Raw genomic sequence first — 26,349 nt, 5'->3', positions numbered from 1 at the left:
TTTCTGAAATTTGTACCACCTAAAAATCTAATAGTATTAGCAACAGCTTTTTTCCTTTAAAAAAATAGAAACATATCATATCTTTGGTAGTGGTAGAAGAGGAAACAATTTTACCAAGGAATATCAATTTTAGGTAATACAAGTGATTCTTATTAAATACTTGATGGACAAGACATTATTTTATAAAAATAAAAAAATTAAAGTTAATTAAATGATTAGTTTAAAATTTATAAATTTTATATCACACATCTGCTAAACTGATGATTCCATTTATCCCCAACCTACAAGATGTGATTCATTTAAATCTTCAAAGGGTTAAGGAAGCTTTTGGACAAGAATCCTTGTTTCAGTCACAATTGTGGTACAAGGACAGAAGAGGAAGTGTCGGAAATGAATGATTCGGTCTGTTCATGGTCCACTTTGTCATCAAGAGCTGATGAAAATGTTATCCATGTCAAATTTGCTATGAGGTTAAAAAGGGTTTGAACATCCCAACTGATTGCTGATGAGGTGAAGTTACCGAAATCTGTCATCCATCAATGTGTGAAATGTTTGCCAAGGAACTTCACTGAAGACGTGGGTAAACCCTCTCTTTATTTGCCAGGTTCTATTAGATCAGGTCTATTGAACCAAATTTTCTGAGTAAAGTGATTACAGGTGATGACACTTATAATAATCTCCTGGGGCCAAATGGGAAATTTAAGTCTCATACCGTAGAAAGAATGCATGAGTAAATTGCGAATAAAATCGATGAGTCATGTTTTTTGACTGATAAGCTGTTATTTACAAAGAGGTTATACCCCAACCATTAGTTTGCACAGTGACTCGAATCAAACTTTTTACCATAATGTCCTCAAGTGTTTGTGGAAAAGTTTTGAGTCACTTCCACATCGCCACGGCATGGGTCCTTGCACAATCACAACAATACTCCTGGCCACACCACCTTCTTTCTCTCTCTCTTCATCTGTAAATTTTGGGCTCAAAAATATTGCATAGCTACTATGTGCTTCCGATTCTGTTTTGTTCCCCCTTGATTCAAAGTCCACCTCAAGAGGACTCATTTTGGGGCTATTGAGAACATCTAAAAGAAAGCTGTGATGAGTGTTTGTACAACCTTACAAGAAAGGGCGCTGCTAAAATGAATGGAAAACTTGTTGGAATCGCTGCATTGTTTTACAAGGATGTTTCTTTGAAGGTAATAAAATTCATTTGTCCAAAAAAATCACTCTTGAATACATTTGGGATAAACCTCATGTGTGCAGTCTAATGCCCTTTAAAAAAAGCTTCTGTATCCTAAATATTGGGTACAGAAAATAAAAACAGATCTCTGACCCCCATTGTCCTCTCTTTAATTTTTTTTTCATTCCTGACCTTTTGATGATTTTCAGGGCTGAGTAACTATCCTAGATGGCCACAGTAAAACTTGTAAATGGAGTGGAATTTTCACACCAGCTACTTCTAAATAGATAACTCCAGAGGATTCATGTACATAATGATATGATAATCAAATATAGCCGGTGAAAAGTACATAATGAAAATATTCATCAATTTAATGACCGATTTAAATACTTCAGTACACCAACAGGTATCTAATTAGCCAAATGCAATATTAGCAAAATTAAGAAAAGACATTAACATTTTTAAAATATCTTGAGTAATAACAGTACAAAAATATAATTTTCTAGAATTCCTTAATTAAAACACCATTTGTGTATCTCGAAAAATTTCAATGAATAAATGAATGTAACTCTACAATTTCTCTTTTAATTTAAAATCAAAAAAATTGCTTTCCCCACCAAACTCTTTGAATAAGGAATGCCAGAACTTCATTCTTTCACTATGAGGTCCTTGTCCACTTCTCATTTGCGGCACTTCATTGATGTCTAGAAAATTCAGCTGCTGTGAATTTTTGGACATAGGTTCCCATGCAATATCTTTCCCTGAAGTAGGATACCTATAAAAAACAGTAATGGTGAAAAATATAAAGATGCAAAGTTTCCACTTTGACAAGGTCTTTCGACAGAACATCCTGAAGTGGTTTGATATCCTGCTCTAAAATGTTTACAGTCTTGCGAATGGAAACATCCCCTCCCCCCACTCCCCCTTTTAGTCATCTGGCTATACTCTTGACCCTCCCTGAGTCCCCTGCCACATGCCCTTACGGCAGCTTGCGGGGTGTTATACAGATGTAGTTGACTATACCCATTTCGACCTCTGCTCACTCTTATCCTCCATACACCCACACTAAAGGTTTACCTTTAAAACATTCACGTAAACCTTACTTAAGGTATACTACTTAATGACACCCTCTCAGGCAAAACCAGTAATGAGAAAATATAAATAATTTGTGGACTTTTCAAATCTATTTCTTTCACTTATGTCAAAAACTACACCAAGTATCACCAGAAAGCATCAATTTTCTGAAGAATTAACATGGTATAGTTTAAAGACAGCTTTTCAAAGCAAGTAAAAAAGAAGCGGGAATGATCAATGAGGTGACCTGTATTTACAAAATAAATGACGAATAATTGGCATCACCAAATGTGTCAAACATGCTGAACGAATCGACCATTGACGATCCATTGTTTACTCACCACTTTTCTCAACCCTCACCTAGTAAAAGCTGAATAAAAGCGTGGGGTTTCTTTATATTCTAATTTACAAAAACGAATTTTCATCTTCTTAAGCTTAAATTGTTCCCCCAATATCAAAAACCACTAAATATACAACATTAAATACCAGAATCCTGTGTAAAGTGTGGGTAATTCCAAATACAAATTGATAAAGAAGAAAAGTACTTTGAGTCATCAGGCCACAAATTCCACGCAACAAATCAATGTATGGGAGTTGGGTAGCATTTTGTTTGGCATTTGAAGCCACCAAAAAAAGTTAATAAATCCCAGAATGAAATGATTATTGATGAGGAGCTAAAAAAAATTACTGACCCAGACTTTGCAATATTTGTCCACATAGTAACCATCTGGCCAATGATTTTTCTCTCTGGACAGTCAGGCTCTAATTCATCAACAGGCAACAATTCCATGCTGAATAAGTATCCCAACTCATCACCATGGCAGACTCCTGAGAATTAAATAGAAAAAACTTTTAAGAACAATTTATACTATTGATGCTTCAAAAAGGTGTATGCCTATCCTCAGAGACCACACTGAAAAAGGAGAAAGAAATTCCAGATTTTTTAACACTCAAATATTTAAGGACTCCTATTGTGTGAGCAGAGTGATTCGATACTTGCCAAACATAAAAAATAGAGATTACACAACAAGAACGAGCAATCCATTCACCACATTGAAGTATCATTTCCCTGCTCCATAAAGTCTTGCATTCAGGTGGAAATTGTGACCTGTATCTCTCACAATAGAAGCTCGATATGAAAGCAGATCCGATCTTTTTTTTGCTCCTTAAAATGGCAAACAAAGATAGTGATGAAAACCATAGTGCCAGCTTCAGTTCAGCTTGGGTTATTTCAAACTTTTTATAGCTAAACTGAAAGCCTTTCTCCACCATCACAGAACTTGTCTCATTCATTAGATAGCCTTCGAAATATCAACAGTAAACCGAAATGTACAACACTGAAATAACACGCAAGTCAACCATTGTATTTATCAGCATTTATTTAATTCATTTGCCTTGCATCTGAAGACTGGGATGGCAGAAGCTACATAGGTCTAGTATGGAAATCGCAGTTTGCACAGCCTTAACTCCTACCTTCCCTAACCACAGTAGATAAGGCAATATGGTGCCACATTTTCTATCAATCACACCCCAAGGGTGGATATAGCAATGATGGGATGCTTATGTCAGCATTCCAGTGTTGGCTGTAAATCACAGAATAGGAGGATGATGAAGGTGAAAGAGTGAGGGCACTGATATAGGACAGTGAAACTCAAGAGAAGGGTCTTGAATCCAATTAAATCTTGCTTAGGATAGGTGAATGGAGGTGAACACCATAAATCAGCCAGTTAACATTTGGGCCTTATCACTCAGAAGGGATGGAGAAATTGGAAAGCACTCATTCAATCTTCTTAATCCCTTCAGAGTAATAACTTTGTCCAAGATCATAGTGTTTGTCTTTGTTAGTAGGGACATATACATGTATAGCCTGTGAAGTACTTCAGAGATATGCAGCCTGGACAACAAACACAGAAAACCATATTCATACTTGCAAAACAGAAATAACCAGTTGTTATAAACAATGAAAGAGTAGACCTGGAGACATTTGAATGGAATCTATACCTGAGACTGTAAGAGATTTTTTTTAATACTATGGTACTCATTCAAAATTTCATTTTTTATAAACCCTTAGTTAGAGGAAACCCCTTAAGAGGAGACTATGTTGAAAAAAAATATTTTTGAAAAAATGTTTTATTTCTAACACGGGTACTTATTGAACCGCCCTCGTAACACGAAGGCCAACTAGCTGATTAAAACATTATCATAAGCAAATCTAATAGATTTCAACACTACTTACTTTCACTCCAGCCCTTCACTTCCAATGTACCCGTCCCCTTATCCTCGCTCAATACATAAATTATCAACTTCCTCCTGATACTCCTTCCCTTTCACCCCTGTTAAGTCCTATAAATTCCATTTTCTCATACCACTTTGATTCCTCATTGCCTTAAATTCAACATCACGATTTGTGGATACTAAATTGCAATATTAATCAGCCTCAACTCCTGGTAAACGGTGAGTTGATCATGGTACTCCTAAATCAATACATAAACATAATATAATCGATCACATATCTCCTAGCATTTCTCAAGTCTGCCTATGTCTACTGAGGTATTTAAATAATACGTCAGTTATAATTAACCTATTTCTCCTCTGAGACTTTCTAGTTTCCTCCCCATGGTAATATAGTAATAGCTACCCCATATTGTACCGTTGACTCTCTCTGCCCCCTCTATATATTATTCTAATTACATAGTGCTCCAAAAATACCTGCTATCCTTCCATATTACCTTGCATAGGCCTAATGTCATTATTTCTTATCTCCATCTCTTGCATGATGTGTTGCAACTTTCCTGTCCTTAGCATTAATCGATCACATATCTCCCAGCATTTCTCAAGTCTGCCTATGTCTACTGAGGTATTTAAATAATATGTCAGTTATAATTAACCTATTTCTCCTCTGAGACTCTCTAGTTTCCTCCCCATGGTAATGGATTTCTACTATGCCGTACATCACCTCATATCTCCCTACATTCCGATCCCCCATCTTTTTCAACTGTTTTCTTCTAAGCCCAGATTGGATGAAATGATTGCATTCATAATCATTTTATCTTAATGATCGCATGAACTATATACTCTTTCCTCCCTATGACTGCTTGTCAGCATGGGCCCCTGGATCACCACTATATTGACTGGAACTTCTCTTATTTCTACTAATAATATTGTCATGCACCTGTTCCACAATCACTACCCATCTCCTCTAAGTTTTCTATTCAGTACTATAGCTACCCCATATTGTACCGTTGACTCTCTCTGCCCCCTCTATATATTATTCTAATTACATAGTGCTCCAAAAATACCTGCTATCCTTCCATATTACCTTGCACAGGCCTAATGTCTTTATCTCTTATCTCCATCTCTTGCATGATGTGTAGCAACTTTCCTGTCCTTAGCATCTTCCTAGCATTCCAAGTCACTATTCTCACTCCTATTCTGTCTCCTTTTCTGCTACCATGCGCTCAGCTGTGCAATAATTTTATGTGGAAATTAGTGTAGAGGTCTTAGGCCCCATTGGCTGAGTCCCATAGTTGCCAGGACTTATTTGCTTACTTGAATCCATCATCATTTTTTGGTATAAATACTTATGGTGATTTCCTTCTTCATTCCTATCCCTAGTTCTTCCCATTGCTCCTTTAACATTTCTTCAATGTTTACATTAAAAAGCCCATGGGTGATAATGGACACCTCTGTCTTACTCTTCTTCTGTCCTCAACATTAGCCAAACATTCGAAGTCCCTAAGTTCTAGGCATATAACCATCCTGATTAAATTAGTTTGACATGTGAAAATGTTTTCCAGTAGTGTATAGACTTAAACACAGAAATAAAATGAGGCAATGACACTGTGAGCATAGTGAGCATCAAACAAGTCCAAATGAATAGAGTCAAACTGAGGAAAAACAAAGTATGTTTCATCCCTCCTAACATGGAGAAATTGATTGATTATGTACTGATACACAATTGCTTTATTATCCAAATAAATTTTTATTCCATGGTATCATGCCTTGTGGAATCTCAAATTATAAAAAGACGATATGAAACCTGATTGTTCCTGAATAACTATAGCTTAACCTTTGAATAAATTTTGGAATTTTCTTCCTACATCTTTATTTACTTACAATCCAGATTTTCTTAGGTAACCTGATAATTACATTCAATAACAATGAAGTTAGGGCTGCAAATGAAGAAAAATATATTTTCCCAATGTTCTCACCTTTGTAGTCCAATCCAATCATTTTTTTCCCAATTCCAAGGAGTCCTTCATACGAAAACAGGTAATAATAGGTTGGCAGAGATGAATACAGTGACACTCCTTGGACAGTCAAGTCAATTCCCAATAAGAACAAAAGATCCGTCTGGGTCTGCAGTGAAATAATAATTCAAAATATTGAGTCTACATCATCAGCATTAGAAAATGAAAACATAGACTCAAAAGGTTTTCATTATCAACAGTTACACTCCAAGAGTTGTCGCTATCGATTATATCTGACATTTGAGTTTGAACGGAATTGTAGGAAGACAGTTAGTTTCTAGTCGTGAACACAAAGAGCATGATACAGAAACACCGAAGTACCTCCTTTTTTGCAAAATGGATATTCACAAAGATCCTTTAAAACTGACAAAGTCCACCACCTGATGCTCATTCATAGACTTATTTAGACTAACTCCTCAAGCTGTCAACCATCATGTGTGATGCCACATTTTTCAACATTCCTTTGGAAAAAATATTTAAACACGGAATTTGACATACAATGGATGAAAATCATCAAATTCAAATCTTTTCCCAATTACAATCTAATGAATTAATAGCAGTAAAATCAAATTCTGACTAGAATGCATACAAAGCAATATTAATCAAAACAATTACATGCATTTACACCTACCAGAAGTTAGAAAAACAAACATTATACTTTGATTTCTTCAGCATATCACTTTCATTTCAGAGAGCATTTTTCTGATCAGGAAAATGGCTGTCCATGAATGATGTCAGCAGGTTGGGTAAGATGGAGGGATCCACGAAAGCAGATCAAGTAGGAAAAGGAGAGTTAAGGTAAGCGTAGGCTGCTAATGGCATCATAAGGAATACCTCTCATTCATCCCTCAACTGGATAACCAGCTTCTACCACTTCCTCCTGGAATATGCCATGCCACTATGTAAATTGGGGCTGAATTAGCTTCTGCATATGGTTACAATTCAATAGCTTTGTCATTTTGGACCCATCAGTGGCCTACAGTACAGATTATCTAGGCAGTATACAGTAGCAGTTTGTATAGCTCAGCCCAGACAACTCGAGTAATTTTAACTATGCTTTGTTGTTTGTAGTGACTATGAGAGTTTTCAGGAGCAATACACAACAGTGTATCGGAAGTGGTTTGGAACAAAGTAGCAGCATGCATAGACACTTTCAACAGAGCCTTTAATATTCAATGCAATTAAGAGCATATATTTTGATATCAATGAAAAATCATTTTTGGGACAATGGGAAGTCAGGTCCAGAAAAATGGGGACCCTGGCTCCGGGATGTTAGGGGAACTTTCAATAATTTGTTCAGGGGAGCAGGTGGAACAAATGAGCAAAATTCAGATTTATCTGATTTTACTAAATCTTTAGACCAAAAATGAGGTACAATTTCTAATCTATAACGTGATTTCACTGTATTCGTCAACAACATAATTTACGAAATCTTTTTAGTATCCCATACTAAAGGTTGATAAGAAGGAACTGAATGAAAAAATTCAAACATTTTTTTAATAAAAATTAATACCATAATTTTTTATAGTTTCTACATTAATAGTTGCAATTTAAGATTTCAATTGATAATGGGATGAGGTATCTCATAAATTCGATGAGAAAAGAAGGGGTCGGACGTGAGGGGAAATGTGGCCAAAACTGGCCCAAAGTGGCATGAAGTTGGTAGAGAAGAGAACAGCAGAGGCAGGGGTGGAGGGAATGAAGTTAAAACTGGCCTAAAATTGTGGTTATCTTTTATGGAAGCCCAAAGTGACAACAACTTGCCAGTAATACTCCTCAATGCCTCGTCACTGAAATTAGTGATGTCATTCATGAATTCTTAGAAGTGTCTCCATAATATTATGGCAAAGATGAATCCAAATTCAGGCAACATTCTACATTTAGCATATGGAATTCTCACACTTGAGTATCACATTATTTAACACTTACGTCAAAATACTGAGAGACAGTTTCCAAACTGATAGGCTTGTCACCAAAAAAGAAATTCTTGATTTTCTGAGCAGCTGCCTTTGACTTTTCTGATCCACGTTGCAATCCAAGAAGTTTTGGAACTAAGACTTCAACATTCTTGTCAATATTTTCCAGGGTCTTAGGGTTCTTTATCACAGAACTTTCTCCAACTGAGACAAAAATTATCCAAATTAATTTTAACAGTGTAATGGTAACTCCAAGTAGTTAAAAAAAAACCCACAATCTTGTGGACTAGAACCACAACAGATGGCAAGAAACTTTATTCAAAAAATTTCAGGACCATAATTTCATTGTAATGTGATGCAGTGACGAAAATCCAAACCAAAATTTCTCGACTATTACTAAGCAATAACTTCTTCATAGTAAATAAAAATTCACATATTTTACTCACTTTTATCATTTCATAACCATTCCAATGATTTCAAAATGAAAAAAGGGATTTGTACAATGAAAAACAAAATAGCCGAAACCGTAAACTTGAAGTTTCAGGATCAAGTTTACGGTCTCAACTATTTTGTTTTTCATTGTTTCACGACCATAGGTACATTCATTTTATATTTACAACATAATTGTAATACCTACAATTTCATTTAAAACACCACAAATAATTTAGAGGTATTTTCAAAAAAACTGTAGACAAAAACAGGGAAATTTAAAGAGGTTCATTACCCAGGTGCCTTCCAAGACCACATTTAAGCTTTATCTTACAATGCGTCCTTTCAAATGACTTTTTTTATTTAATTGCACATCTTCTACTTTTGGCATGTCTCTTCATTTATAAGTCACATGACGATCTTCCTTTACTAGTTCTTTGAACAGCATCACTATTTTCTGGCACAACAACTGATTTTGGACAACCTTCATGACTTTTGTCGCTTAGAGAATGGCAGCCATGATTTCATTTTTTTATACCAGGGTTACACAATGGCAAAGGATGGGTCTTTTTCACCAAAAATGGAAATAAGTTGATTGATGCACTCCTGTCTTGATAATCCACGTCGAAAGTCGTAAAAAATCATCACACAAAAGTGTTCACGAGTTAACTCCATTTTTTCGCTGAGACAAAATTTTCAAGTCACTGCGAACAACACAAGTTATGATCAAAAGACAAAATTTTTTGAAGAAAGTTAGCATTAAAAGGGTAAAACTTTCAGATGGAAACGTCAGATTGCACCTAAATCACTTAGGGTTGTCAAAGCTCAGAATATAAATAGCAACCCTCGTATTACTACACCAACATTTCACCAATCATCAGGCTACCCATTATAGAAAAGACACAACTCAGAATTGATAAATTTTGGCAGTACAGAGAATATCTTAAAGTGCATACTCACATTCTACGACGAAACCTTCATCAGTATTAACACCAGTGACAAAGGTGATGTCTTTGTTGAAATTTCCAGCAGAATTCATTTCGGAAGGGACACCAGGTAGAAATGCATTTGGCCCTTCATCCTCAGTAGTAGGGACAAAAGCAAATGTTATCCCGGCTAGTTTTTCCTGAAATTCATTAATTTAAAAAATCAGAATACTTATCTTAAACAATTAAAAAACAATGAAGTATGTGCTCATTCGAATTTGAATTACGTAGCTTAGAGCAAACGGTATATTAGACAGCTCACAAAATTTTGAACAATATCATTAGATATTTAAACCCACGAGGTCAGGAGCAAATTAAGTCCTGTACTTCATTGGTATGTGCAGGTTTCCAAATTCAACCACTGCTCATTTCTCTGAAAACTCTCCTTAAGTTGACTATTAAAGCTTTAAATTAAAAGAAATTTAAATTTAAAGAAAATAAAAACTGCTCATAATATCAATAGAACTCACCGGTCAAAAGCCCTATAACTATTTTTACACTGCAATAACCTACAAACCAATAACATACCAACTCAGGAAATACTAAAACAATCATAGAAAATATAGCAATCAATACAACACTTTTCTGACAAACAGTTGTTCTAGAACCCAGTTAGATCATATATTCGTAAATCCATAAACACAGTAATCAACCTGAAGGTCGGTTTAGTAGGTGATGGTAGAGTTCACCCAGTGCTAAGCCCCATACGGCGTGTGAAAATTCAAACATCAGGGTAGGGGGGCCAGTTCCTTTCCCTGTGCTGGCTATGGTTTCCCAGGAAGATCTGGTACCCGAAAAATCACACAAGGCAGAGGCAAGGCAATTCCACAAGGCAGAATGAGCAGCTGCACGTTTTATATGTGCGTACAAAAAATGCAGGCGCTGACCAAAATTTTATGGGCCTTCAACTTTATAATTAACTCCCAGCTGAGATTGAGGCCCATAAAAGTGTGGCTGCATTTAAAGTCAATCTACTTAGGTTATTAAAATTAAAAATGTTTTATTCAATTGCTGAATTTCTTGATATCTGAATGCCTGATATGTCTTGTATCCACAAATGTATTTTGCCACTTTCCCCTGACGTGTCTTATATCAAGTGTATAATTTGTAGCTACTTGATCGCTTGACAAATAAAATGTATTATTATTATCATCACATAGCTTGGATGGAGCTGCAGGTGCCCAGAGTGCCTTGCCTGGGAATTTAACCCGGGCCCCTCCGGTCAACAGTCCAACAGTCTACCCCCTGGACTACCGCGACCCACTCATATATTAGTATATATTTAAAAAGAAAAATAAATGGTGCTTTTTGGAAATTTATATCAATAACTTTCAAGATACCTTATGGATAATTTATCATTGCTTTTATTCACAGCTATACATTGTATGGTTCAGCCCTTTCGCAATAACATTTCCAGATTGATACAATGGTGTCCCATCAAGTTTCAATCAATTTGATTCAAAACAATTGAATATATCTTTTCCAGCTACCGCCACACCTACAGAATAAGTTTGGATCTTGTTTTTGTCGTTGGATATTAATTTTTAAGATGTTCATTTAGAAAATTTTATTTTTTTTACGTCTCTTCATAATTGTCATATTGTGTGAGCCCTCTGTTTCTACTTCTTGCTGGTCCATAAATTATGGTATTATCAGTGGGAAAATCACTTAACTAGAGCTATTAAGTTGCTTGAAACATTCTGTCCATGGGGATCGAGATGGTGCGGGGGCTAACGTACTGGCTTCCCACCCTGAGGGCGCGGGTTCAAATCCCGGCGGTGTTGAATATTTTTCAGTAGTATCTCGATCCCTGCTTGAGGTGCTTTGTGGAGGGCACTTTGAGTGAGTACGCCATCCGTCGGATGGGACGTTAAAACTGCGGACCCCTTGGCGCCTTTCGTAAAGAGTAGGCTAATGCCGACGCCGGGTTTCTCTCCACCCTCCATCCTTTCCTGTCCATCCCCTATGGCGCAAATGACCTTAGCTGTCGGTCGCCTCCCCTCAAAACTACTACTACTACATTCTGTCCATGCATTGTGAGCAAACAATCATGCAGTATGATGAATTGCCAGTACATCTGCAAATTAAAGTAAATTCTCTTTAATAATGGGTTGTATACTCACATGCATGGGACAAATTTTCTCTGATGTCAGAACTAACTCTTGAGGATCAATCCCTTGAAGGTATTTTACAAGTTCTTCTGATGTGGTTCCTTTAAAACCCAAAGTCTTTCCTAGTATAAAAGCCATATTTCTGGAATCTTCTTTAGATCTGTAGGCCCAAGGATTCAAAGCAGAACCACTTTGTGCTATTGCACGATGGAACAGGCCTATAAATAATTTGAATAATTGCATCAAGTGAGATTCATTTTTCGAGGATCACTCTAAAAATTATTTCTTTCAGAGTATTGCAAATAGTAGCAAATTGGTACCAAAGAGGTCAGTCTATTTTGTTTTATGGCTGAGAAATCTGTTTTCAGTTTCACAAGTATTTTCATGACATTCATGGAAAATAAATTGAGAAAACTTGGTATACAAAGTTATTATTTTATTCATCTATCCATCAACCTAATTATGAATTTTTCAAACACGTCCTAAAATGACAGGTAAGGAACTAAATGATTCTGAATCTGCAACTGGGCTGAGAGTAGTTGCAGATTCATTTTGGTGCAATATTGAACAGCCATAAGTTTATATACAAAGATTTGAACGATAATACACTATGCAAACCAAATATTTTTAGCTTGGACCACAAGTTAACTTTTGTATGTATTCACTTCATGAATGTGAATGCCCCTTGGAATAATTTATGAGAGATAGAAGTCCCTGACAACTCAGAGAATTCTAATTATATCATCATTTTTATAATATAACATAACATAATAAAATATTCATTATTCACTTTAATATATAGTACTACCATGTTAAAGGCCGCAAGATGATAGTGCAAGATATAAATTAACATAGTATATCTTACACTGTTTTAAAAAAACATTCCCACAAATATTTAAGTCATACTAATAATATTTGATGTTTTATAAAAGGCTTTTCACAGATAAGAAATGAACAGATCTGAAAAGATTGTATCTAAAAATTTACTCAACAAATACACTAATGTTGTCATGAATTCTTTAGGGATTAATCTATTTTACAAAATAAAGAGCATAAACTAATATGTCAAATGGAACTATGAGTCCAATATAAAACTGCAAATTTCTGTACATGATAATAATAAAAGTACATGTATAAAATAAATATCAGGTTTTAGTCATCATTTACCATTGGTTTACATGCTGAGGATAGATTGGCTAGAAGTTCATAGCCTTTCAATCTGTAGATCAGTACTAACTGAATAAGAATGAATTACTGGGCATTCAAAAGTCATGAGGAAAAAAAGAACCTTGAATGAAAGTCAACCCCACAAGAGAATAGTCACTTTTGGCTACAACCCCTTCAAACTATACAATACGTTATCTGCTAGGTTTGAACAGGTTTCTCCTCATATAACATGAAATATCAACAGGAATATAGTTATTGTAGGCCAAATGAAGATCCATAAGCAGCCACTATCAAAATCCATCATCAAATCTCGATGAAAGCTAATCGTCAATGGACTAAAATCATCTTCAAACTTTCTGACCTACTACAAAATGCCAAGAAATCAGTGATGGATGGGATTGTGGAGATGATGAATATGAAAATAATAAAAAGACATTTCTTTTAAGCTCCCCAAACAAGTCATATTTTTTCCTTTTTAACACTATCCTGAAATGTGATATATCAGGGCAAAACTGCACAGGTATTTGCTTCCTTCATTTCAATGCCTGTTCAATCTGACACTTAAGCAACAACTACCTATGTACTTCACAATGACCCTGAGGAGAATGTAACGTATTTCAGATGGTCTTTCAGTTACCACTTTTCTCAATTTTAGGATATCAAGAAAGGATTACTATTTTTCATGACAAAATTTTTCCTGAAACTACATAGGCTTCAATAATTCTGACTCTTTAAGAAAAACCATGAACTTTAAAATTCATGAAAATTACTGGCCACAGATGCAATTGAATTACTACACATTTCAATTAATAGCAACTTATTTTAAAGAATAAAGAAGGAGTGGAGGTTAACTGGTGAATCGGAGGAGAGGGCAAGGGAAAAATGGAGAGGGTAACTCATAGATTTGGCCACTTACTGATGGTTTTTATGATCTATTGCTGTCAAATGGGTGGTAGGTCAATAGGAAAATCATCTGCTGTCAATGGCTCTTACGTATTTCAGAATTCTGAATGGCATTACAGATATTGATATTCAACTGATATTACCACTATGGTAGAAATAAATGGCATGGGTTATTGAACACACTGCTGCACTTAGTAGTACTTAAATCACTGCATCTTCTGATTATGAAACAATATGTTTTTATTTTGAATAAATAAATGTAATGAGTAGTGCCTACCTTTGGACATTGGTGAAAGGACGTGGTAATGCACACTGGCACCCCCTGCACTCTCTCCAAATATTGTGACACGAGAGGGGTCACCACCAAATGCAGATATATTCTGCTGCACCCACTTCAGCGCCAACGCTTGATCCTTCAAGCCCCAGTTGCCAGGACAGACATCATCTCCAGTGCTGAGAAAGCCTATTGTTTCAGCCAAGATGATATAAAAAGTAATCTATTTCAACAGTTTATTCAATTTGTACACAAAAGATATCTTATATGAGTAACCTAGGGGTATAAGACCAGAAAAGAAAGCAAATAAACAAACATTATTTTAAATAGGCTATGCTCTTTATTGGGAAAGCCTATTGAATAAAAATTGCATAGCAATCTATTTGGAATGACAAGACCATGATGGGCATTTTAACAGCAGTCCATTATGACTGCCACGTTCAAATAATTGGAGAGAAAATAGCAATAAATCAAGACCTAACAGAGTATCACCTTGATACAGTAGTTTTGAAGTCACTTATAACCATACCTAATGGTCCCAGTCTGTAGTTAATTGTGACAAGAACAATGTCCCCATCCAGCAGGAATTTTGGTCCATACATTGCAACTTCCGAAGATCCCATTGCAAATCCCCCTCCATGAATCCACACCATCACTGCTTTAGTTTCTGGAATCTGTTCATTTCCAGATGATAACTATAACAGATACAAAATGTTTAGCACATTCCAATGCTAAAAACATATCAATGCAACAATTTCAGAGTGTAATAATCATTCGCCTCGACCGGAATCCCGGTCAAGGCGAATGATTTTTACAACTCTGACATTGCTGCATTGAAATGCATATTAACGGATGAATTCGTTAAAAGTTACTGCTGTGGCATCTCCCACAGTTTCTTTGGAATTTTCTAAAAACATATACTTATAAATTACTTAACATTAGGGAAATTTCTCTAAGGTCATTTACCAATTCATTGGGTCATTTACCTATTCAGTAGTAGTATATCTCATACCATATTGTGACCCCATTTGTTTTCCTAACAGTATCAACCATTAATTTTGCTTTTATGTAATGCTGCTCTCATCCAAAGTAGCCACAGAAAATCCATTAAGGCATTCACTTACAGAAGTGATGGTACAAAGGCGGATAATCCTCACAACTCCATTCAATGGCAACTTAAACTAGATGTAAAACAAACGTATAAACAGATATTAATAGATCAACACCAAATTGCCAGCAATGTACAAAACAATAAACTCTATCTTTTTCCATGATTTAGATCAGATTTCACCTCATCTGAATGAACAAAAACCTAATTTAATGTGTATCTGAACACTGACTTCATATTGCTGAATTAGAAAGTAAAGTATGTCCCAACAGTAAGTAGAATGGTTTTTTGTTTTTTTTAGGCATTATCCATGATGAGTTTGTTCCAAAGGGACAGACAAAGAACAGTAAGTTGTACATAGAAGCCCTTAAGAGGATGCGGAAAACAGTACAAGGCATCAGCCAGGAGATATTTGACAACAGGAGGCTGCACCACGGTAACGTGCCATCCCACATTACCCTCTTAGTGACAGAGTACCTGGCCAAGCATGAGGTGGCAATTCTGCCCAAAAAATATTTTGCTCATTTTTGGATTACTCATTGTGTCAGGTGCTCATTAAGTGAAATTCCACAGTGTAAGCTAGCGAGGGGTTGCATCCATGTCTCTTTTGTTTGTTACCTACCATTTTTTATTCACATGTCTCAGTAGTAGTAGTTTATGAGGAAGGGACTGAGAGCCAATGTTATTTGCACCATTAGGGGTGGACAGGAAAGGATGAAGGGTGGAGAGAAACCCAGCATTGGAATTAGCCTACTCTTAACAAAAGGTGCCAAGGGATCCACAGCTTAACATTTCATCTGACAGAGAGCATAGTCATTCAAAGTACTCCCCACACAGCACCTAAAGTAGGGATCAGGATGCCACTGAAAAAAATATCTGCTACCTCCAAGATTCGAACCTGGGCCCTCTAGCTGGCAAGCCAGTATATTGGCCAAAGCACCATCCAGTAACCCTCCTGACATGCATTTTACCTGATTCTTGTAGAGTGGATGGATTATTCTTCTTTCATTGTAGTCCATTCTAAGTGCTTATAATATCTTGAGTATACTACAAATGCCACATGTAATAACTTGTTTTTGAGAATATTTTTTTTTAAATATTAAATAAATAATATTAATTAAATATTTTTTTATAAAACCTGATATTCTTCACCCCCTGCCTCATTTCATCGATGATTCCTTATCTCAGGTTGTTACCCTAACATCCTAATTACTATTAAAGCTGTCCCAATAAATAAATGAAGTGGTTGTGAACTTGATTCGGGTAATTTCGATTCATCCGTTTTTCCTGTATTTTCTGCGGTAGTTGAAACAGTCTTGGAATCACCAACTTCTTTCTTTCATTGATAATTTTTTATCATCCTAATGGTTAGGGTTTCTTAGGGGGAAAGGCATTCTTTACAAATCTGGTGAATCAGTACTAAATCGACTGAAAAGACTTCACTTCTTCTAAAATTTATACAAGGCTTTTGATAATTTAGACTATGAAATCCTCTAGACAAAATTAGCTAGATACGGCTTATCAGGTATAAATGACAACTGGCTTACAGATATTTTAACTACATATATTTTCTCAGTTTGTCAGAAAAAAGTCTTCACTCTTATCTATCAATAAAATTTCTGAGAAGTTTGGTGTCCTCAAGGGTGTTCCACCCGGTTCAATATTACGCCCAATGCTGTTTCTCTAGTACATAAATGAATATCCATCATTTGTCAGCTTCGGTGATTTAAAAATGGACTGGCACAAATCATCCAGATACACGTGATATACAACATATTTCAGTTCCACTTTAGCATGAAATTGACTCAATGGCTCCTTCTCACTGTTCCAACCACAAGAAATGAAAAATTATTTACTTCCACTCATTTCGAAGGATGATATTGCCTAATCCTTTGCTAAAATCTATGCTAACCAATTAGAAATGTCTACGGTTACAAAGTATCTAAGGGTTCCTACTAATGAATGGTTGAACTGGGATTCCAAAATTGACCACTTGCATTCCAAGGTTACTTCTGGTTATCTCCTAAGAACATTTCCGGCGATCACAAATCAGAAAGTTGCCATAAATGTTTACTATGCTTATATTTTCTCTAGAATCAAGTACAGCATTTTAGCCTGAGGTCATTTGCTCTATACTCTGCATTCATTAAAATTGCAGGAATGGGCCATGAAAAATACCGTTGGGGTAAATGAGAACAAAAACCTGCAAACCATTATTTAGGAGCTTTAAAATTGCGACCGATTTAATTTTTTCCCTTTTTTACAAGTACAACAAAATATTTTATGACTTTCAACATGAATGTTATGACAATAAAAGTGGCATGAGAATAGTTCCTCGTAAATAGAAAATGTAAAAGTTGCGGAAAAACTGAAATATTGAACCATTTTCCTAAGAAAATAAAAAAGATTGTATCTTTTTCCTCGAGTAGAGCTACTAAATTCGCTTAACTGCTTTCACTCTGTTAATGAATTCGTATAGGCTTAATTGTAGGTCGCAAGTTTAAATGACAATACATTTCTTACATATGCTATATCTGATGAACTTAAGTCCTGGGAAAATGAAATACTATTTTTCGAATACCTTCAAATGCCTACGATTCATAAGAAATATTCACGAATTTACCACTGCCTACAGCTCGCTTTAAATTAACTAATGAACATTTTCATACCTTCGGAGTGAAGACATTCAGGAACAAACAATCTTCCTCTCCAATGAAGTTTCGAAAAGCCATATGCTTGCTACTACAAGCGTTTCCTTCAATTGACGCATCCCTTACCCCGCTCCATGGTCCCGCTGGTTGCGGTGCCTTCGAATATAAAATGTCATAATAATTTTATTTTCTTGACTTTTGACCGAAACTGTTGGATGAAATATTTTAACTAAAGATAACTATATTAGCATCTGATATGATGCACCAACTTTCAAATAATGAGAGCAATGCCGTAATTATTGGCCAGATGAATATATATGTATACAATAAACTTCTACTTAGGCGCACTACAGAATTTGTGATACGATGCACTCACCGTGAAACGATATGACCCCACAGGTGGTTTTCCATAGGGTATTCCGAGAAATGCATCATACTGCTTCCCATTGAGGGTAGTTTTTGAAATACCTCGCAGAGATCCCTGTTTAATGTTTACAATAGGCGAAGATCCGTTCTGCGCCAAATTAGCCATTTCAAAGAACGGTAATGGAATACATCCACTATCTCACAGCTGTAAGGAGAGCAAATCCAAATTTCTTTGGTTTTTTAATGTTGAAAGAAAGGAGAATGGCAAGAGAAAATAAGCCAAAGGTATAAGTAACGAGTTTCTCCAGCTTTCTACTGCGTAATGTCGATGAGCGAGACGCCTAAGTAAACTGGGATTTGCTATATGAAGGTAATTTAGAAATCAATGCTCATGAAGGCTATTCTGCCCATTCAAGCCTTCATTTAGGAGGATGAACCGCGTTGCCAGATTTCATACCGTAAAATAAAAATAAGAAAAATTACTAAAAGGAAGGCGTCCGAAGTTCTCATTGTGCTGATAATATAAAGTTCGATACATGTTATCAGTGTGTCAGCGTTACGTGCACAATAGAACACATCGAAACATATTTCAAGGACAATGAAACCACTTTATGGTTATCTTGATGGTATTTGTAGGTCTTGGCCTTGCAGTACAAAAAAGTTAGGTATATCTAATATTCGTAGTTTTCATTCCCTTCCCCCCGTGTATCGGAGAGGATCATTGGAATGACCAAGCAGGAATGTGTCCTAGAACTTAGGATATTTTACTATATCGCATGTCTTATCAGTGATATTTCCACATTTATAGCATATGAGCTATCCGTAGAAACAAGAAAGGTAGTTCGAAGTAGTTTTCTGCATCATTAAAATCAACCTTCGTTTTCCCAGGTTGCCGACTTTTAAATAACATTTAATAAGCCATGTGTTACACACAACAATTTGCTTAACTTTATTTGATGTTTTTAGGGTCCCCAGATTGCATTAGTACAACCCTGGTTATCGAATACAGGGCACAGTAGTCGATGGTATTAACACAATTCTGGTACGACCTACTGACCCTAGGTAGTTTATCTCCATAAAATGGGGCGTGTTAGGGCTAAATTTATTATCAATAATGGATTGGGATTAAATTTATGCGGTTTCGCAGTGACGGCGAGGTAATCATAATCTTGATTCATCATAAGGTGACAGCATACTAAAATAGTTATCGTCGAAATTATCAATAACACTAAATATAGTACCTATATGTATATATTTTACTTGACTACTAGTGCCAATAAATGAGAGGACTAACTTTGTAGTTCCACACGAAAACGATTTATTCACACGACCCGGGTTTCGAAGTAAAACTTCATCATCAGGTGAGCTCTCTACATTTGCAGCCCTTCTTATATATACAGCCAGGGCTATACAAATAAAAATTTTATCAGTTAATTCTTGGAGTTGAACATGCAATGATATCATGTTTTACATGAGAAATGGCAATGGAATGCTTTGGATAGATTAATTTTCATAGAAACATTCTCATTCATCGAAATCGGTTATTTAGCAATTAATTAGAGAATTTACTGTGAAGGTTGCTTATGTACCCGATCGAAAGCCATATTGAGAAAGGAAATATAGATTTTTGGTATCAAAATGTAGTAGGGCTGTTCTTGACAATAGCATCAAAAGAGCATAAAAATAGTATGTACATTAGAGAAAGGGCGATGGCTGCCTAGGTTGTCTCTTGATTCCTTTTCAAAGACTATTACTTTGCTCCGCTTTAAAAAGTAGTAAAACCACCTCTTATTAGGCATTAATTTATGAATGTTGGTAGTGGCTGAGCAAAAAAGACAATCAAGTCTTTAATAAGCCACATATGTCCCTGCTATTTGAGTCAATGAATTTTCCTATAGTTTAAGTTATGTCATTGATAGTTACATGTTTCCTTAGAATTGGCACTTTTGGATTTGGCAATAACATACTAAATCATCTTGATAAACAGTGGGAAGGTTTATATATTAAAGAATATGCTCGGCACATGTTACAAAAAGTTCTTGAATTCACATTACTGCTTAGTTTAACTATTTGCTCTAGGGCAGATCGATCTTCAATGAAGATTCCTCTGCTTCCTTCTGGGCACTTATTGAAATTAGAAATCTATGGACCACAAAGCTGATGAGAGGATACAATTAGGAGCCATCCTTATATTATTCCACCACCTTTCGTGTGTAAAAAAAACTTATTATTGAGTTTAAATTGTTAATTATTGAATATTCATAGTTTTTTCTACAGGGTATTCAATCAGTTTTTTTTTACAAAAATCAAGTTTTTTAACAGTAAATTCAAGTCTCAATTTACTGTTGATGTTTCAAGTTTTTTCACTCAGGGTTAATGGAAATGAAAAAGTCTTGAAACATGAACTTAACTTCACTGAAAACTGCAACTAGTATGAGGGTGACAACAAATATAATGGCATATGCAGAGTGCAACTTTTGTACAAGAAATACAATAAACTATAACTAGGTAGTATGAGGGTGACATATAATGGCATATGAAAATAATAACTTTTGTACAAGAAACACCACTGATAATCATGTCGGACAAAATTATTTTCCATTCCATATTTTTTTTCTTTATCTTCAAAATTTATTAAAGGCCCTGACATGCTCCTCATAAAGAAGATACTTTTAATCTGCAATTCCTCCTAGGTCTCTTGCCATGTAACTTTAGACATACTAGGTGTGTTCAAAAAGTAAGGTGACTACATTTTTATGAAAAAATATTTATTATTCAATATTCAAGTCACCTCCTTCAAAGTAATCCCCCTACCCCCCCAGGTATAAATAGTGCCAATGCTTTTTCCAATCCTCAAAGCAATTCTGATAAGTACTTTTTGGTATAGCCTTGAGCTCTTCCAGCAATGCAGCCTTTATCTCCTCAATCATTGCAGATCTCCATCCTTTCATAGGTCTCTTCAGTTTTGGGAACAGAAAAAAGTTGCAGGGGGGAAAATCCGGTGAATATGGTGGCTGAGGCATAATTGTGGTGTTGCTTTTGGCCAAACTATCTCTCACAAGCAACAATGAATGAGCAGGTGCATTATCATGATGCAAAAGCCATGAATTGTTTTTCCACAATTCCGGACGTTTTTTTCATACTGCTTCTCGCAAACGGCCAATAACTTCAAGGTAATACTCCTTGAATGTATGATCTTGTGGTGAGAACTCCTGTTGCACTACGCCACGGTAATTGAAGAAAACAGAGAGAAAAACCTCTACATTGGATCGAACTTGGCGTGCTTTTTTTGGTCTTGGTTCTCCTGGGTTCTCCCATTGAGACAATAGGGTTTTGATTTCGACGTCATAACCACACACCCATGAATCGTCACCAGCTATGTCCTTTGGAGCAAATCAGGATCGTCATTGACGTCATTCAACAGCTCCTGAGCGATGCTCATACGACGGTTCTTCTGGTCAAAATTAAGCAGTTTCGGAACGAACTTCGCTTACACATGTCTCATAACCAAAACATAAAAAAAATTGCATCGTATGAGCCAACCAATATGCCCACATCCTCAGCACTTCTCTTATAGTGATTCGACAATTTTTCAAAACAATTTTCTTCACTGCTTCAACGTTTTCATCTGCTGTTGCTGTGCTGAGGGGTCCAGAGCAAGGTTCTTCATTGGCATCTTCTCCGCCCTCTTGGAAGAGCTTCTACCACTTATGAACATTTTTTTCCTCCGAGCAGACTCACCGTATGCCACTGTCAACATTTCAAGTATTTTGGAGCACTTAATTCCATTTTTTACTCAAATTTAATGCATATTCTTTGATCCATTTATTTTTATAGCAGAAAATCGCCGAACACACCAAAACACATCTAATATTTGTATATGTTAATAACAAAAGAAATATGCTGTATCGTTGAAACTGCAAACAAATATTTGGAGCATGTCTACCAACAAAACAAAAATGGAATGTATGTCGCCAGCAAAATTTGAAAAGTCACCTTACATTTTGAACACACCTCGTATGTAAACTTTTTTCTCTTATTTTGGTCAATTGAAATAAAAGAGCCCATGGGTAGAGGCATATCTCAATGTTGAAAAAATGGTCCCTAGGGCTATTTAATGCACTGAAAAATAGTGTTAGGAAATGAAAACTTATCGCGCAACATGTGACATCACTTATCCCCCCTAAGATGTTAATATTTGATATTCAATACATTGGTTGCTATTCATTTCCTTTTGCAACCTATTAAAAATGCATTCCCATTACGGAAAAGCAAAATCACCATCATCTTGAGTAATCAATTCAAGAACTGGCCATGGCACTTTCTGAAATATCCAGTCACTTCATTCATGCATATCTCACCCAAACACCGTCCATTGCATGACTATTTAAGTTTATCCTTCCTCTTCATTTATTCCCCTCCCTTCTATCCTTCAATTATGGCCTTATTTAAGCTTTGTACCTCAGGATATGTCCAATTAGTTTCTCTCTCCTTCTTGTGTCCTCCATAGACTGTTCTCTGCCCCTTTCTTCAATGATTCTTTTGTTATTCTAACAAACCTTTCAATCATTTTTGGTAAAATAACATTCCCATCATCAATTTTCTATTCTCTACAGCTCCTCTTGTTCACATTTCATATACTTGGAAAGATATTCAGTGTTAAAGTTAGTTTTAATTATCTTCTCATTATGTCTACACAAGTCGTATTTGCTGTGAATACTTTTTTCTTCTCACAGCCTCTTCTTCACAATTCCTATTCTGTTACTATGCGGAAATCGAGATAGTGCAGTGGGTAATGTACTGGCTTCCCATACAGAGGACCCAGGTTCAAATCATGGAGCCAGCAGATATATTTCAGTTGCATCCCGATCCCTCCTTGAGATGCTTTGTGGAGAGCACTTTGAATGAGTATGCCGTCCATCAGATGGGACCTTAAGCTGAGGAGCCCTTGGCTTGAGGACACCTTTCCTTAAGAGTAGGCTAATGCCAGCACCGGGTTTCTCTCCACCCTTCCTTCTTTCCCATCCATCCCTAATGGCACTAACGACCTTAGCCGCCGATTGCCTCCCCTAAATACTACTACTCTGTTGCTATGTCCCTCTTGCTACTTCCATCAGTTGTGGCATCCGTGTGTTCTGCCGTGTGATTCACCGGCCAAGTAATGGCGTGGCCGAGTCACCGCTGGTGACTCGATGTGGACATAGTGATAACTGGTGACTCGCCGTGGACTATGGACCAGTGGTTGATGCCGACCCCCCCATTTCTTCCTGGAGAGGGATATTGATAACGACGACGGGCGACTGATGCCATCCCAAAGAAGCCAGTCTGGGACTCGAGATCAGAGAGGAAGGTTGGGCTGGGCCCCTTCTCCTGGTTGGAAGCGCCAAGCCATGTCACGGCATATGGTACACATTGTTGTAAACTCTGTCTGCCTAGAATACATTTAAACTTGGGTCAAATCGGGACTGCCATTGTGTGCTTTTTTTAGTTCTTTCTTTTCCCCCATTTCTATCAACGAACTCCTCTCCACGCCATAACCCTCCGAACTAAAAGCCCCCGCTTACCCTCGAGGCATCCACTCGACTCGCACGGTACTTTCTTGTGTTGCCAATATTCCCCTCGAAGACGCGGGGATACGACACAGTAAAGAATTTGCTGCTGTATTCACTAAATTGTTCCCTAGATTCTATATTGTCTTTCACAGAGATAGAACAATTAAATATTCACTTAAAAAACTTACTTTTGTGTGAAAAAATATTATATTTAATCAGTTCTTCTATAACATGAATTTTATGCGACTAAATACACATATATTCCAGATATCAATGAACGGCATTTTGTTACAAAACTTCCCAAATATTAAGTTTTAGTATAACTATAATGCTAATATCTAATAAACACTTGAATGAGCAAAAGCTCTGAATAAATAGGTATAAAATATTACTGATTCAAGTTTCTAAAAATAGCAGAATAACCTTGATCGCTTCTGGGACATGTGCATTATCAATAAAGGAAAAAATTGATACAATAAAAAATAATGGACTTCATCAATCTCCTCTTTTCAGTGATTTCAGTTGTGTATTCAATAAATAGGCATAAAATATCACTGATTCAGGTTTTTGAAAATACCAGAACAACCTTGATCGCTTCTGAGACAAGTGAATTATCAATAAAGAAAAAAAATTGATACAACTAAAAATTGATGCACTTCATCAATCTTTATATGTACATGAATACATAAAACTAATGGGATCCATATTCAAATTTTAATTAATATTTTATTCATGCCTTAACTGCATGGCACAGTCTTCATTCCTCTTTTTCTTCTAAATGCCTCTTTTGGTTTTCAAATTCTTCTTCTAATGCTCCAATTACAATGCCCCTTTTCTTCTAAAATATGGTCCAAAAACATACAACTGCTGCACCTTATCCACTCCTATTTTAATGTTTAAATTGGCTTTTCTACTTCTTGAGAATCTCATTACTTTCATTTTCTTGTGTTTAATCCTCAGCCCCTACCTCTCACATTGTTCCTGTCTAACACTCAATAATAACTGCTATCTGTTGGCTGTCTGACTCAATATTGCCTAATAAAGAAAAATAAAACTCTGCCAACCCTCAAATTAATATACATTTTCCACTTCCATAACAATGGTTTCACCACTGTGTGACATTCCACCTGAAAATGCTACAGTTGTAAAATCATGGCCATGGACGTGAAAAATGTGCATTCATTTTTGGAATATAGGTGTTTTCATCTACCTGTGTAATAGAAAAAATCTACCAAGTATTGGCTTTCAGTTCAGTTGTGTAAGGATTGTGTGTGATAACAACTGCAGAGGCCTTGCCTCTCCTGCTGTTAGGCTCTACACTCGACCCAGTTGGCTTAGTCCCATAATGTCGGGATTCATTTTCGTTTCGTGCGCATTCATATTTACCATGGGAATGATAATTGAGGCGGTTTCCAGTTGCTTCCCTTTATAGTGTTTTCAAGGCGACACCATCATTCAAATGGCCCCCCCACAGAGGTAAGATGCCTTGGCAGTTGCTTCACTGAGGAGCAGACCCTGCGCTCACTACCTTTCATCTGGCTTCTACCCTTTGACCTATCTGACATGGGTGACCCCACCACGAGCAATTACATTGCCCGAGCCAGTGCTGATTTAGGAGTCATCAGAATATGCAAGACCTTCCATCACATCAAGATCATAGTCCATGGGAAGGAGACTTTAAATAAATTATTAATCCTCTACCCTCCTCACTTCCAACTTAAATCTCGCTATAATCTGAAGCATGGAGGAGAAGTGAAGGGTGCCTTTCATCGTTGAGCTTTCATCAAATCCTGAGTTGTATCCTTGCAGCTTTCCTGAGAATTCTAGCATATCCCCTAAACACCACCATTTTCTCCCCAACATATCATGCTGTCAAACATGCTGGAGTTGGTAAAAATTGAATTTTTCTTGCTATCATGTAAATTCATCTCAAATACATGAATACATTGGCTCCTTTATTAGGCGTCACAGTAGTCTAGGGTTAAAGCATTGGACTACTGACCTGAGGGCCTGGGTTCGATTCCTGAGCAAGTCTCTAGGCACCTGCAGCTCCACCCAAGGTATGTGATGTTTTGGGTACCAGATCTTCCTGGTAAACCATAACTAGCACAGAGAAAGGAACTGGCCCCCTTACACTGATGTGTGAATTTCACATGTTATTGTGCGTAGTACTGGGTGAACTCAACTATCACCTACCCAACCAACCTTGGGGTTGATTACTGTTTATATGGTTTTTTATTAGCTCCTTTGCAACAAAAATTCAAAAATCAACACAGATTTGCAGTATAGATTAGTACCTAGATATCTCTTTACCTAAAAATTCAAGTTTAAGGTTATATGTAATGACTGAGTAGTAAGTGTCAAGTTATTAGACTTCAGATTC

General features: G+C 36.4%; 1 protein-coding gene across 1 annotated transcript; it reads right to left on the bottom strand.

The window, feature by feature from the left end:
• Positions 1–1,532: 1,532 nt before the first annotated feature.
• LOC139687417 (esterase FE4) lies at positions 1,533–18,836 on the bottom strand. Its single transcript, XM_071584539.1, has 10 exons — positions 18,425–18,836; positions 18,067–18,204; positions 14,819–14,984; positions 14,293–14,478; positions 11,958–12,163; positions 9,809–9,974; positions 8,433–8,623; positions 6,465–6,612; positions 2,946–3,081; positions 1,533–1,954 (listed from the first exon to the last, which is right to left on the bottom strand). The coding sequence occupies exons 1-10, from the start codon at positions 18,578–18,580 to the stop codon at positions 1,750–1,752; spliced, it is 1,698 nt and encodes a 565-aa protein (XP_071440640.1). The 5' UTR covers positions 18,581–18,836; the 3' UTR covers positions 1,533–1,749.
• Between the last annotated feature and the right edge of the window lie 7,513 nt (positions 18,837–26,349).

The sequence above is a fragment of the Hetaerina americana genome, unplaced genomic scaffold (genome assembly GCF_022747635.1).
Source record: "Hetaerina americana unplaced genomic scaffold, ioHetAmer1.1.p SCAF_1, whole genome shotgun sequence".
NCBI classification, from domain to species: Eukaryota; Metazoa; Arthropoda; class Insecta; order Odonata; family Calopterygidae; genus Hetaerina; species Hetaerina americana.
Note: the sequence above shows the minus strand (reverse complement) of the source record. Positions and strands in the feature narration are given on the sequence as shown.

Bases quoted from the DNA above. Each gene is read 5' to 3' on its own strand.
- LOC139687417 (XM_071584539.1), bottom strand. From the start codon at position 18,580: ATGGCTAATTTGGCGCAGAACGGATCTTCGCCTATTGTAAACATTAAA. The intron at 9,975-11,957 runs GTGAGTATACAA...AATGAATTTCAG, and splicing joins AGAAAATTTGTCCCATGCAT to GAAAAACTAGCCGGGATAAC. The intron at 6,613-8,432 runs GTAAGTGTTAAA...ATTTCACTGCAG, and splicing joins CTGTCTCTCAGTATTTTGAC to ACCCAGACGGATCTTTTGTT.